Source organism: Melospiza melodia, chromosome 9, assembly GCF_035770615.1.
Source record: "Melospiza melodia melodia isolate bMelMel2 chromosome 9, bMelMel2.pri, whole genome shotgun sequence".
NCBI lineage: Eukaryota > Metazoa > Chordata > Aves > Passeriformes > Passerellidae > Melospiza > Melospiza melodia.
Window position 1 is genome coordinate 982,327 of NC_086202.1, and position 15,174 is coordinate 997,500.

The window sequence follows — 15,174 nt, forward strand, 5'->3', positions numbered from 1 at the left end:
TTTACAAACAGCCACACACAGAAACATTTAGCAGTGATCCTCTGTTCATCTGATTTCTGTCGTTTTGCGCATTACTCCAACCTCCATCTCCCAGTGTCTCTCAGGGTAATTAGAAGCAATGCATTTCCCTGATCTCCTGTTTAGCCACAGATCATCATCATCTGACTCCAAAACTTCTAGGGTATTACCTTTATTAAGGTTATTTGCTGCCATGGGAATCAAACTCCCCTGCAATGATTCTAAACCGTGGAGCTGAAACATTTGTGTGCTGTGTGAATTCAGGCTTGGCCCATTTTGCTGTTATTCACTACTTTAATTTTTTTGCTGGAGCTGCTGGAAGCTGTGATGCCGTCAGCAGAGGCTTGCTCAGCTCCTTCATTCCACAGCAGGGAGGAAATGGCAGGAGAAACAAACCCACAGGGTTGTGAGGGACAAATCCACGGGTCGTGAGGGACAAACACACAGGTTTGTGAGGGACAAACCCACAGGGTTGTGAGGGACAAACCCACAGGGTTGTGAGGGACAAACCCACAGGGTTGTGAGGGATAAACCCATGGGTTGTGAGGGACAAACACACAGGGTTGTGAGGGACAAACACAGAGGTTTATAAGGGACAAACCCACAGGTTGTAAGGAAACACAGACGGTCCTGGGAGGCTCAGCCTGGAATCACCTGGGCTCTGCTGGGCTGGACAAGGGAGCTGCCCTCGGGCAGCAGCAGGGGCACCAGGCTCCTCTCTGCTTGTCTGCCAGGAAATTCATAGGATCCCAGACTGGTGTGGGTTGGAAGGGACCCCAAATCCCACCCAGTGCCACCCAGCCATGGCAGGGACACCTCCCACTGTCCCAGATGTTCCCAGCCCCATTGCCCAGCCTGGCCTTGGGCACTGCCAGGATCCAAGGCAGCCACAGCTGCTCTGGGCACCCTGTCCCCTCTCTCGCAGGGAAGAATTTCTCCCGCTATCCCACCTAACCCTGTCCTCTGGCAGTTTCAATCCACGCTATTTTCCTGCCGCCGGAAGGGTCTCGGCTGAGGGGCAGCCGTGGGATACCTGAACGCGCTGATGCCGCGGCGCTCGCACGGCCTGGGGAAGGGGGAGATCGGGGGTCTCAGGAAGGTTGGGGGCTTTCTGGGCATGGCCAGCAGCTTGAGGACCTCCGGGAGTCGGAGCTGTTGGGGTGTCTGAGGGGTTTGAATGGTGAAGGAGGCTCCGGGAACTTGGGGGTGCCCAGGCTCTTCTACCATGCCCCGCAGGCAGGGACTGCCTCCGCACCTGCGGCCGCCGGGGATCACTCGAGAATCGCACCTGGCTAAAATCCCACCTGCCCGAGAATCGCACCTGGCTAAGATCCCACCTGCCCGAGAATCGCACCTGGCTAAGATCCCACCTGGCTAAAATCCCACCTGCCCGAAAATCCCACCTGCCCGAGAATCCCACCTGCTCTGCACCGAACGCGGCACAGCCGCGCTCCCAGCGGGGGCGGCGCCCCCTCCTCCCTTCCCTCCCTCTGTCCGTCCGTCGGTCCGTCCCCGCCGCGTCCCTCCCCTCCCCGGGGCGGCCCCGCTCTGCCCGCCCCGCTCTCCCCGCGCCGGGCGGAGCCTGTCCGCGCTGCCGCCGCGGGCTCGGAGTTGCGCCGGGCGGCGGAGGCGAGCGGAGCGCGGCGCTCCCGGCCCGGTCCATCCCACCCGGGCCATGCAGGATGCTCCCGGCCGCCGCCCCGCGCCCGCCGCCGCTGCTGTGGCCGCCGCCCGCCGAGCCCCCCGCGCCGCCCTGGGCCTGGGTGCTGCCCGCGGCCGCGGGGCTGCTCCGGGTGGGCGCTGCCGCCGCCGGGGCTCCCCATCCTCCTCCTCCTCCTCCTCCTCCTCCTCCCGGGCCGCCGCTGCTGCTGCCGCCCCCCGCGCTGCTGCGGCCCGGGCCGGGCTGGCGCGGCCCCGCCGAGCCCCCGCTGCTGCCGCTGCTGCCCGCGGCGGCCGAGCCGCTCCTGCACGGCCAGGTAAGGGCGGAGCCGCCGTGCGGGGACACAACTTTCCCGGAGCCGCTGCCCGGAGCCAGCCCCGGCACCGAGACCCCCGCCCGCGGCGTGCGGGGAGACGGCGGGGGCTGCCCGGGCTCTGCGTCCTCCTTTTCCGAGCTCTGTATCCTCCGCTTCCCGAGCTCTGTATCCTCCTTTTCCGAGCTCTGCATCCCCCTTCCCCGGGCTCTGTATCCTCCGCTTCCCGAGCTCTGCATCCCCTTTCCCCGGGCGCTGCATCCCTCTTTTCCCAGGTTCTACAGTTCCCTTCCCGGGGCTTTACACCACCCGCCTTCCCTGGGCTCTGCATCCCCCCTTCCTGGGTTTTTTATCCCTCTCCCTCGGGGCGCTGCATCCCCTCCTTCCCAAGCTCTGCATCCCCCTTTCCCCGGTTCTACATTCCCCCGTTCCCGATGCTCTGCACCCCCTTCCCCAGCTCTGCATCCCTCCTTCCCCGGGTTGTACATCTCCCTTTCCCTGGGTTCTGCACCCCCTTTTCCAGCCCTGCAGCCCCTTCCCGACGCTCCGCGCCCCGCGTGTGTGGGACCGCGGCGCTGGGAACGTGCTGCGGGCATCTCTCCGGGGCAGAGGGGCTGCCAGGGGGCTGCGGGTCCCTCCCACGCCGGCTGCAGGCTGCGCTCTCCGCAGATGCGGCCGGAACGGGAGCGATGCCCCGGCAGCCGGGGCAGCACCGCCGCCGAGCGTTCTGCGAGTATTTATAAAGACCAAAGTTTTGAGCCGTGTCAGTGGAACCAGCGTGTCGCGCCAGTGCTTTCCCTGATGAATATTTCAATTATTAATTGCTGCCGTGAGGCTGCTCTCGGCAGCGGAGCGCTCAGCCGGGGGTTCGCCCCTCTCCGCGGAGGGCTCGGGGCCGTGCCCGCAGTTTTGCCTCGGCTTTATGGTTTTGGGCAGACAGAAGTAAAAATAAACGCGAGCCGCGAGCGCTGTGGCGTCCGCTCGATTCCGTGTGATGATTTCCAGCCTTTTCGAGCTCGAGCGTCTCCTGTGGTTCGGGAGAAAACAGTCGGTGCCGCTCTAATGAAACGGGAACATCAATTATTCCCCAGCGGGAGACTGTTCCACGAACCTGCAGAGGTGCTTCTGCTGTGGGAGCCCGTTTGCCGGGCGAATTTAAGTTGAGGAAAAAATACATTTGTGCCGTTTCCTTTGGCTCTCCCGACGCATTTTCAGGCTCTTGCTGGCGCTGTACGGTTCGGTGTGAGCAGAGGAGCCCAGGCTGCCGCTGTGCCCTGCTCCAGGCTGTGCTTTGGGCTTCCCGAACCCTCCGAACCTGCCCAGCAAACGCAAACCCCCGGCCTGAAGGGACATTCCCGACATTTTCCGTCGCGTAATTAGGAGATCGTGGAAAGCATCGTTTACCCAGGGTAAAATCCTTTTGTTAACCCTTCCTCTTGCGTTTGTTCGGTTTCTTTGTGCCCTCCGAAGTGGATATTTGGAGCTCACTCGCCGCTCGTGGGATTCTCCCCTTCTTCCAGCGTGGAACTGGTGCCGGTGCTGCCGCCCGTGTACAGCGCCGCGGTGCCGCCGCACGCCGCCAAGGGCTGGGTGGAGAAAAGGCTGCCCAGCTGCAAGGTAATGCGAGCCTGGCCTGCCAGGGGGCTTCGGGGCTTTTTTCTGGAGTACATCGAGTACGCGAGCTGCAGAGTGCTGTGCGTTCAGGGCTGTGAGAGGTCGGTATTTGTCAGGAGAAGCCTGTGGAAGGGGCAGGTGATGGAGCAGCAGTTGCAGCTTCACTGTTCCCTAGTTTTAATAGGACTAAAATGTCGCTAATATTTATTCCTTTGAGTAGAATATCCTCATTTTCCTACCAGATGTGATTATGGGAGTTTTCCATCTTCCCTTTCTCCCTGGTTTTCCCACTGTTTGTCCCAAAGGGGTGCCACAGTGTGGTGCTGGCAGAGCGGTGTCACCGCGGGCACCGCCACATCCCCGGTGCCAGGGTGGCCCTCGGGGTCCCGTGTCCCCATCCCACCTCTGGTCCCCATATTTGGCCTTCTGCCAGCTGAGTGCTGAGCACCAGCTTTGTGCTGCTGTCCCTCAGCTTTGTGCTGCTGGCCTTCAGCTGGTTTTGTGCTCTGTCCCTGCTGTCCCTCAGCTGGTTTGTGCTCTGTCCCTGCTGTCCCTCAGCTGGTTTGTGCTCTATCCCCTCTGTCCCTCAGCTGGTTCTGTCCCCCTGTCCCTCAGCAGGTTCTGTTCCCTGTCCCCCTGTCCCTCAGCTGGTTTTATGTTTCTATCCTTGCTGCCCCTCAGCTGGTTCTGTTCCCCTGTCCCTCAGCAGGTTCTGTGCCCTGTCCCCCTGTCCCTCAGCTGGTTTTATGTTTCTATCCTTGCTGCCCCTCAGCTGGTTTTGTGTCCTGTCCCTCAGCAGGTTCTGTGCCCTGTCCCCCTGTCCCTCAGCTGGTTTTATGTTTCTATCCTTGCTGTCCCTCACCTGGTTCTGTGCCCTGTCCCCCTGTCCCTCACCCCCGTGTCCCCAGGCTGGGGAGGTGGCCGCAGCCCCTGGTGCTGACGGGGTCACTCAGGGTGGCCGTGTCAGGACAGCTCTGCCTCCAGGGATTGCTGGCCTCCCGTGCAGCTGCAGCAGCTGATCTGCCATGTCAAAGCCTGTTAATTTTAAGTGGTCACTTCACTTCAGCCTCAGCACTGAGGGAGCCTGCTTTGGGCAGTGTGTCCCCAGCTGAGGCTCTGCCTGTTGAAATACCAAGTTAAAGATGCTTTGTTCTCACTTGTATTTCCGAGTTTGGTATCTCAGACCGTCACGTTTTCCTTTCTTTCTGTTGCACAGATCTACCTGAACAATGCCTTTGCCCTGGATTCGGCCTGGGTGCAGCCTGAGGAGCCCAGGCTGTTCCAGGGGGCTGAGAAGCCCCTGCTGCTGAGCAACCAAGTGGCCATGGCTGTAGCCAGGCCAGCTGCTGCCTCCAGGCCACTGCCCACGCTCGTCCTGGCCCCTCAGCTGATCCCAGGTCAGGAAATGAGCGCATCAATAATTAACTACTGCCTGTTTCTCGGTGGTTTCCCCTTAATGCGTCCCCCAGAGAGGCAAGGCTGCTCTCTAAAGCAGAGATTCACTTCCACTCAGCTGCAAACCTTGCTTGAGCAGAGCCTTGATGGCCAAGTGCAGCTCAGCCTCTGAGTGACTCCGAGAGGAAGAGAGGGCCTTGTGTAATTACAGCAGATTGTGCCAGGCTGCTCTGGAGCTGCTTGGTGGCCCCTGCCAGGAAGGGACCAACCACTCCCCACCTACTGAGTTTATTTTTCAAACAGAAATCACTGACAGCCTCAGTGAGTCTATGGTTCCGTGTAGGATTCTGCTGGCTGCTCGTGTGCAGAGTTTGGTGGGGTCTGTGCAGACAGCCAGCAGGAGAGAGGAGCACAGGATCCGTCATCTCATTAAGGCTCAGTCATTTGTGAAATCAGTTCCATTAATCTACATAACTGAACAGAAGAACTAAAATTTATAAATATTTACTATGCAGTATTTAAATATTCTATGTGTAAATATTCTGTGATGCTTTAGGTAACTGAGATTTACACCTGGTAAAGAGCTTTTATCCTTGGACAAGAGCAGACCAGGCATTCCAGCAGGGCTGCACCTCTGTTTTGTGGCTGCAGGAGTAAATTAAAATAGCAGTTATATCCAGGGGGCTGAGGAGAAAAGTGCCACTGATGTTTCAGCCCCTAAATACTCTCCTAAACTGGAAATTGGAATTACTGCCTTGCTGGCCGCTCCTGCCTTCCTCAGAGCAGAGGTGCTGTCCCTGGTGCTGAGAGCAGAGCTGCCCTTTCTGCCGGCTCTCCCCAAAGCAGTTTGCATTTCAGAGCCGTGCAGCACCCAGGACGTGGTGTTTGCCATCAGTGCTGGGGTTCAGAGTGTGCTGGAGGAGATCCTGGCTCCCGGGCTCGTTAGCAGACTCGTTAATTAGCAGGGGGTGCCCTGGCACGTGCTGGCCCCTGCACCTGGGTCTGTGTTTTGGTGCTTGAGCAGAGCTGTGGCTCAGCCTCCTCTCCTCTGCCAGCGCTGCCCAGGGCTCAGCTGGAGGAGTCAGTGCTGCGGGGAAAGCCTGGTGTGAGTTCATTTCTGTTTATTAGAGCACTTATTGGTATTTATTGCACACAGAAGCAGCTGCGTGCCCGGGCTGCTGGGGAATCACAGGATGGGTGTGCTGCTGAGGGAGGGGTCTGGGCAGGGGAGACACAGCCCCTCCTGTTCCCGCACCTTTTAAAGACTCCGATGTTTTAAATATTTCAGTATTTTAAATGCGCACAAGCGTGTTTGATCACATGCAGAATGGCAGACATAAGGCAGGAGCGTTCCTGGGAGCAGCTGAGGGGCAGTACAGGCAGAACAGGAACACTGCCGGCCTGGTGCCACCTCTGTGGGCTGCAGGGAGCCCCAGCAGGGGAAGGGGTTTGTCCCCCTGGGCAGTGCATGTGCCCATGGGTGTCTGCTCAGGAGCCTGCAGCTGGACCTGCTCCTCCTGCAGCAGCTGGCTCAGTGCTGGCTGCCAGCCGAGCTCCCTCGGGGTGGGAGAGGGGCAGAGGGGAGCTCAGATCCCCCACCAGCTCACTAAATAATGGGATCACAGAGTCCTGGAGTGGTTTGTGTTGCAGGGACCCCAAACCCCACCCAGTGCCAGCCCTGCCATGGCAGGGACACCTCCCGCTGTCCCAGGGGCTCCAACCTCAGTGTCCAGCCTGGCCTTGGGCACTGCCAGGGATCCAGGGGCAGCCCCAGCTGCCAGGGCCAGTCAGGAATTCCTTCCCATCCTTGTTGAGCTGTTGCTGTGGTTGGTGCCAGTCCATCCCATCCCATCCCAGGCTGTTTGGGGCTCCAGAGCTCATGAGAGACCTGTGGCCCTTCCTGCAGGGTGGCCCCATCCCTGTCCTGCAGGCAGAGCCAGGAGCTGCCTCCCCAAGTGTTCCCTGTGCAGTATCTGCCCTCAGTGTGAGCAGTGATGAAGATCCTGGGGCTGGTTCCCAGTTGGGTGGGATCAGGGCAGTTCATCAGGTTCTGTGCAGCCGTTCATCAGGTTCTGTGCAACATTCACTCCAGAGCTGCCGTGGCAGCAGCAGCTCTGCCTTCCCCAGCCATCAGCAATGATAGAATTGTTTTCTCAATGGAGCTGCAGCCCTCCTCAGCTCCAGGAGTGAGCACGGAGCCTGGCAAGGCTAATGTGCATCATTGAGCAGCTGCAGCCCAGCCACTCCAAGGTGCTGTTGGCTGTGAGGAGCAGCAGTTACTGTTCTCTCCTGAAGTGCACGCCGTGAGTTACGTGCTCTGTGTTTGTGTTTCAGCAGTTATTGTTCTCTCCCACAGTGCACACCATGAATTATGAGCTCTGTGTTGTTTCTGAGGAGCAGGGTGCCCTGTGCCCCTGGCAATGACTCACGCTGCTCTGGGGAGGGAGGCAGCATTTCATGTTCCTGCAAAGACAGCCCTGGTGTTTCTGGGAGGGAACGATTCACGTTTCTGTCTCCTGCGCTGTGTGGGTGAGGTCAGGGCTGACCAGGTGCCCTGTGCCAGTGGGTGTCCTGCACATCCCTGTGGGCTCAGAGGCTGCTGGATGGGGTGAGGGAGCACTGGCAGGACCCCGTGGTGGGGTTCCAACACTCCAAGGTGGAACCCAGAGCCCTGAGGCACAGGACATTCACCAGTGTCACTGGGAGCTGTGCTGGGGTGGTTTGGCACTCCTGGTGTCAGGACCATGCTATCAGTGCCATTTGGAGATGTGCCTGGTTTGGCACTCCTGGTGTCAGGACCATGCTGTCAGTGCCATTTGGAGGTGTGCCTGGTTTGGCATTCTGGTGTCAGGACCATGCTGTCAGTGTCATTTGGAGGTGTGCCTGGTTTGGCACTCTGGTGTCAGGACCATGCTGTCAGTGCCATTTGGAGGTGTGCCTGGTTTGGCACTCCTGGTGTCAGGACCATGCTATCAGTGCCATTTGGAGGTGTGCCTGGTTTGGCATTCTGGTGTCAGGACCATGCTGTCAGTGCTCCCTGCCCGAGGGGGTGTTCTGATGCTGTATCTGGGGAGGTTTTATGGAATTGTGGAAAGGTTGGAATGGACCCTAAAGCTCATCTGGTTCCACATGTCTCCTGCGTGGAGATGAGGATGTCGGGTGGGGCCCCCCAAGGAAATGACACTTTGATCCTTCTCATTCATGTCTTTTTCTCCTGATGGCAGTGCCCTTTACAGAACCAAGGCAGTGTCAGCACTGATGTGCAGATACACATCCAAACATAGCCCCAGCTTGCTAGGTAATTCCGTTTACAGATTCTGAATGAAATAGGGCTGCTCGCTGTTGAATTTGGGTTCTGCTTTCTCATGAAGTACACCACCCAGGACCTCTGACCTCCTGTATTTCCTAAGCACAGCTCTGTGTTTGAAGCACATCTCCATTTACAAACATTCGGGTTTTGGCTTCCCAAATTGGATTATCTTGTATTTAAGTGCGTGTGCTGGGGCTCCCTGTTTGGGGACAGAGAATAGCACAGCAGGACCCCATTCATGTCCCTGAAAAGCCATCAAGCCTCCCTTTGTTTGTGGAGCATTCAAGCACTGCCAGCCAAGTGCTTTATTAGCTCTGGGAATGCTTGGCTTTAACCACAGCTTTCACAAAGTTTTTGTTTTGCTCATTAAGCTTATGGTTTTTTGGTGCTTTTCCCGTTATTTCCTCAAATCAAGAGAAACTTAGAGTGAAGTTTGTTTTCCCACTTCAATGGCAGCAATAACCGCAGGAGCAATGTGTTTGTGGGCAAGGCTGCGGTTCTGACCTTTCCATAACATCAGCCCTCCTGAGCCCGGGAGCTCCGTGTGAATAAATCCAGCTCTCGGTGCTTGCAGGGGTGTCTGAGAGCAGCCAGGGATTTCTGTTTACTGCACACGAGCAGCAAAGGGAGCAGGGCTGTGAATGGCCGTCACTGGGCTTACAGTGCCAGTGCCAGCTGGGATTTCCCCTTGGAAAGCAGGGACATATCTACGTTTGTGTGTGTTTGCAGGGCTATTGGTGTGTTTGTTTCTGTTTGCAAGGCTGTTGGTGTGTTTCTATCCCTCTTCAGGAATATATCTGTTCCCTTTGCAGGGACATCCCTGTGTTTGTTTCCCTTTGCATAGCTGTTTGTGTGTTACCCCTTACAGGGCTGTTGGTGTGTTTGCTTCCCTTTATAGGAATATCCCTGTTTTCTTTGCAGGGACATACCTGCGTTTGTTTGTTTCCGTTGCAGGGATATTGTTGTGTTGGTGTTTGCAGGGCTAATGGTGTGTTTGTTTCCCTTTATAGGGATATCCCTGTGTCTGTTCCCTTTGCAGTGGGATATCCCTGTGTCTGTTCCCTGTGCAGGGATATCCCTGTGTCTGTTCCCTGTGCAGTGGGATATCCCTGTGTCTGTTCCCTGTGCAGGGATATCCCTGTGTCTGTTCCCTTTGCAGGGATATCCCTGTGTCTGTTCCCTTTGAGTGGGATATCCCTGTGTCTGTTCCCTGTGCAGGGATATCCCTGTGTCTGTTCCCTGTGCAGTGGGATATCCCTGTGTCTGTTCCCTGTGCAGGGATATCCCTGTGTCTGTTCCCTGTGCAGGGATATCCCTGTGTCTGTTCCCTGTGCAGTGGGATATCCCTGTGTCTGTTCCCTGTGCAGGGATATCCCTGTGTCTGTTCCCTGTGCAGGGATATCCCTGTGTCTGTTCCCTGTGCAGGGATATCCCTGTGTCTGTTCCCTGTGCAGTGGGATATCCCTGTGTCTGTTCCCTGTGCAGTGGGATATCCATGTGTCTGTTCCCTGTGCAGTGGGATATCCCTGTGTCTGTTCCCTGTGCAGGGATATCCCTGTGTCTGTTCCCTGTGCAGTGGGATATCCCTGTGTCTGTTCCCTGTGCAGTGGGATATCCCTGTGTCTGTTCCCTGTGCAGGGATATCCCTGTGTCTGTTCCCTTTGAGTGGGATATCCCTGTGTCTGTTCCCTGTGCAATGGGATATCCCTGTGTCTGTTCCCTGTGCAGTGGGATATCCCTGTGTCTGTTCCCTTTGAGTGGGATATCCCTGTGCCTGTTCCCTGTGCAATGGGATATCCCTGTGTCTGTTCCCTGTGCAGGGATATCAGAGTGTTCAGAGTTTTTTAGGATGTCTAAACACAGGGTCAGGTTTAGAAGGAGACTTTTTTTCCCACACTAGGTGAACGTTTTGCACAAATCTGAATTTATCCACTGAAGTGTCTGCACCGCTCCTGTCTCACTCACATTTTCCCATCACCTCTGTGCTGCAGAATCCTTCCACCTCACACGTGTCCCTGTGCCTGCTTGGCCCTTTTGGGGTGTCTGGTGCCATTTGGGGAGGTGACCCCCTCTCAGCTGAGGTTCAGTTCAGGCTCCAGAAGCCAGCTTAGTGCCAGGAGGAGGATGCCAGGATGTTGCCCATCAGGCTGTAAAGCACAGAAAATTTCAGCACACAGAGCAGCACCTGATTGGCACACCTGGGAACATCTGTCTGCTCTCAGAGGGGGCTGGAGGGTGACAGTGGCACCATTGGGCTCCATCTGCAGCTGAGGTCAAAGGAAGGGACAGCGGATTCTGCCTGAAGCCCCGGGGCTTAAAAATGCAGAGAATCCGACTTAAAAATACAGAAAATTCTGCTTAAAGCCATCAGCTGGGCGCTGAGGGGCTGGGCTAGGATGGAGGCACAGCGCTGGGGGCTCCTGTTACAGCAGGGCTGCTGCTGAGGGTGGCTTTGGGAACAGGAACACTGCATGTGCCCAGGGAGGGTTGGAGTGCCCATCCCTGGAAATGTCCAGGGGATTCCTGAGGTGGCACTCAGAGCTCTGGGCTGGGGACAAGGTGGGTTTGTCCCCAATGACAATGGGGCACAGCTGGCACTCTGATCCTGGAGGGCCTTTCCAGCCCCAGTGATTCTGGGGTTCAGAGGAGAAGCTGGCACCGCACTGCCAGGGTGTACCAAGACCTGGCAAAACCAGACCTGGGGAAAGCACCATTGCTGGAAAAAAATCCCTCATTTTCCCCTCATTGCGATATCAGTGATGGTGACATCTGTGATGGTGATATCCGTGATGGTGTTTGATTCCTGTTTTCATGGCGTGTGACTTTTGAAATTCCCCGTGTGGGTGCAGAGTGATTTATGGTAGCTCTAAAACCCTTTCAAGGCCTTTTTGAACAGAACGCACAGCAAGATCTGGTTTGTTTTGAGGAGAATTTCTCAGGCAGGTGCCCCCAGTCCTGGGGAGCCCTGGCCCAGCTGGCAGTGCCCTGGGCAGGGCTGGGCAGTGTTTGGGTGGCTGGGCTGGGGATGCTGCTGAGCTGAGGCACTGCAGGACCAGCTGAGCCCGCCCGTGCTCCTCTCCCCAGGGCTGGCCCTTCCTCCCTGGAGTTATTCACCAGGAGAGACAGAGTGAGAGCTCCATCAAAGCAGGGGAAACCACCCAAACTTCTCCTTCAGCTGAGCAATGAAACTTTGATGAGGGCATTGATGCAAGTTTAATGAGCAGCCCAGCTCAGCGCAGGCTGTGCCTGCCCTGCTCACATCACTCTCCTGTTCTCCTGCCCTCTTTGGGGAAATCACATCCTCCTCTCCAGAAGAAAAGAATCAAATGAGAAGTAAACAACCTTCCTGCTCGTGTGCCCTGCAGGAAGGCGCAGCACAGTCGTGTTTGCAGACAGCATTAGCTTTCACAGGAGGCGTTTTGTGGGTTTCTCCCAGCAGCGGGCAGCTGGAATTGGGAATGAGCACAGGCTCTTGGAGGGCAGGTGTTTGACCCCACCAAAGGATTGTTCCACTTCCCGGGTGAATGAACAATGAGCTTGTGTTTAACACTTGGATTGCTTGGACACTGATGGGTTTTTATTTTTTTGTTTGGTTTTTAATTTCTGCCAGTTGGTCTGGCAGAAAAATCTGTTTTCATTTATCCATTGCTAAGGGATCAAAACTTAAATATTTGTGGGGTTTGTTTGGCCTGTGTGCCCATTACTGAGTGCATCTGCAGGTCTTCCTTGGCATGGAGGAATAATGACTGTGGAAATAATGGGCTTTTTTTGGTGACACTGAAAACACTAAACTTCTGCTCTGCTAATGCAGGGCTTATTTTATTGGGAAATAATTGTTTGTAAAGGGCTGGGACACCTGGGGTGCTCACCTGGACAGGAGCAGGTCCAGGGAGAGCTCAGAGCCCCTGGCAGGGCCTGAAGGGGCTCCAGGAGAGCTGCAGAGGGACAGGGATGGAGGGACAGCACACAGGGAATGGCTCCCAGTGCCAGAGGGCAGGGCTGGGTGGGATATTGGGAATTGGGAATTGTTCCCTGCAGGGCTGGGTGGGAGATTGGGAATTGGGAATTGTTCCCTGGCAGGGATGGGTGGGATATTGGGAATTGGGAATTGTTCCCTGGCAGGGCTGGGTGGGAGATTGGGAATTGGGAATTGTTCCCTGGCAGGGTGGGCGGCCCTGGCACAGGTGCCCAGAGCAGCTGTGGCTGCCCCTGGATCCCTGGCAGTGCCCAAGGCCAGGCTGGACATTGGGACACCCTGGGACAGTGGGAGGTGTCCCTGCCATGGCTGGGGTGGCACTGGGGGGATTTGGGGTCCCTCCCAACCCATTCTAGGATGCTGTGGTCTCACCCCTGTCCCTGCTGGCATTCTCCTGCCTGGAGCTGTTCAGGGGCTGCATCCCCACCCCACAGCCTCCCTCCCCAGCACCCATTCCCTGTTTTCCTGCCATGCCCATGGAAAGGGAGCCTCGGGGTGAGGGAGGGCCTGCAGTGGGATTAGCTGGGGGTCTGTGGAGTCTCAGTTGTCTGCAGGGTTTGCAGGCGGGCTGGGCTTTGCTGGATGCCACAAGGAGCTGGTGATTGCTTCATTTCTGAATCCCGAGCTCGGGCGGAGGGAGGAACAGCTGCTGCTTGTCAGATTTGCTCTGCTCCTCAAGAGTTTTACACTCCTGTTCTTGTTTATTTAACATAATTAGCCAGGATTGAGCTCTGAAGGTCTTCCCTGCCACTGTCAGGCTGGGGAGAGAATGGTGCAGGGGCTGAAGGGTGTTCAAGGGACTGTTTGGGACATTCCTCGCTTCCCTTGGCAGGGGCTGCCCAGGGAGGGCTGGAGCGCCCATCCCTGCAGGTGGCACCTGGAGATGGCACTCAGAGCTCTGGGCTGGGGACAATGGGGCACAGCTGGCACTCCCTGGCCTGAGAGGGCTTTTCCAGCCTCAGGGGTTCCATGAAGCGTCCTGCTGAGTTTTTGGGATGAAGGAGATGAGGTGCAGAGCTTGTCAAACGCGGGGATTTGTGTGCAGGACACAGCAGAGCAGCCAGGCAAGCCAGGGAGCAGTGGGTGCCTAATATAGCAAGGAATAAATTCAGCTTTGGCATCAGACAGTTACACTTTGGAAAGCTGAGAATGATTGTGCTCCCAGTGTTCAAATATTTGACTTTTTTATTAAGTTTTTTCATTTAAATGTAATGACTCTGCACAGTTTGTGTGTGAGTCACTGCTGCCTTGTCCCTGGGGATGATGTGCTCACATCTGTGGGGTTCCATGGCAGAAAATGCCAGGAAATTTTTCTGGCTGCTTTAGAGGGCTCGAGTCCCTGCACAGGGGATCAGAGACTTTGGCACAGAGCTCAAAACTCTTGTGCTTTTGATTTAGCTTTTGGAAAAAACAATTACTAACTTTATATAAAGAATTACAAGCTACAAAAGTTTAAGTAGAATGATAGTGAATTTATCACTAAAAATAGATTTTTGAGGTTTTAAGCATGGGGGTTCAGGGGGCAAGGTGGAGGAATCTGGGCATGTCCAGCCTTTCTTCTTCTTCATCTTGGCCTCCATCTTCTGCTGTGATGTTGGCACTTTGGATTGGTTTAGAGTAGAAGCTCACTGTCTAACATAGGTGATGGGTATTAGAAAGGAATGGTAAATATTGTACACGTAGTTTTTAGTATAAAAAGATAACACTGCCTCAGGGCAGGCAGAGTGCCTCTGTCTGTGATGCTGAGCGGATCTTGGCAGGGCAGGAGAAAGAATTTTATATATAAGATACAATAAACCATCTTGAGACTGAGAAATGAAGAGCTCTGACTCCTCCTTCAAGCACTGGGCTGGGAGAAGAGACTTTTTAATGTATCTCGGGGTAACTCTGTAACTCTGAGCAGCAGAGACCCTGATATCTCACCCCTCTCTCTCTGTCCCACAGGTGGGTGCCAGAGCAGCCTTAAAGCCGTGGGTGGCACGCAGAGCCTGGCGCTGGTGGCCCTGGAGCCCGAGGCCCCGCAGGCCGCAGCGGGCCCGCAGCCCTGCCAGCTCCTCACCCTGTCCCCCATCAAAGTGCCACTGCTGGCCTCGCCCTTCCCAGGTAAGGCCCTGTGGGGCTGGGGAGGGTCTGGGCAGCGCAGGGCTCTGGGGTGGTGCTGGGTGCTGGCAACGGGTGGCACTGCTGGGGTTGAACTGGGGGTTCTGGAGCAGTGTGGAGGTGTGCTCTGGGCTGGGTGTCAGGAGTGGGTTCAGAGCTCTGGGATGTTTGTCATGGATGTGTCCTTGGGACATTTGGGGCCAGCTGAGCTGGTTCCTGCCTCCTCTGAGGGGGGTTCTGTGTGCAAATCTGTGAGCCCCCCCGCCCACCTTCAGGTTATGGTGGTGCGGTCACAACTGAACTGGAGTGTTCCCCTTCTCAGCTGGAACGTTCATGTCCTCAGCTGGAACGTTCATGTCCTCAGCTGGAACGTTTGTGTTCATGTCCTCAGCTGGAACGTTCATGCTCTCAGCTGGAACGTTCATGCTCTCAGCTGGAACGTTCATGCTCTCAGCTGGAACGTTCATGTCCTCAGCTGGAACGTTCATGTCCTCAGCTGGAACGTTCATGTCCTCAGCTGGAACGTTCATGTCCTCAGCTGGAACGTTTGTGTTCATGTCCTCAGCTGGAACGTTTGTGTTCATGTCCTCAGCTGGAACGTTCATGTCCTCAGCTGGAACATTTGTGTTCATGTCCTCAGCTGGAACGTTCATGTCCTCAGCTGGAACGTTCATGTCCTCAGCTGGAACATTTGTGTTCATGTCCTCAGCTGGAACGTTCATGTTCTCAGCTGGAACGTTCATGTTCTCAGCTGGAACGTTCATGCTCTCAGCTGGAACGTTCATGCT

General features: G+C 56.1%; 1 protein-coding gene across 1 annotated transcript in view; it reads left to right on the forward strand.

The window, feature by feature from the left end:
* The first annotated feature begins 1,700 nt into the window (after positions 1-1,700).
* Positions 1,701-15,174, forward strand: part of TCERG1L (transcription elongation regulator 1 like) — a 48,958-nt gene continuing 35,484 nt past the window's right edge. The window contains exons 1-4 of the mRNA XM_063162966.1: positions 1,701-1,994; positions 3,462-3,608; positions 4,822-5,002; positions 14,231-14,389. Of these exons, the coding sequence (XP_063019036.1) occupies positions 1,701-1,994; positions 3,462-3,608; positions 4,822-5,002; positions 14,231-14,389 (781 nt within the window). The remainder of the gene's footprint in view (positions 1,995-3,461; positions 3,609-4,821; positions 5,003-14,230; positions 14,390-15,174) is intronic.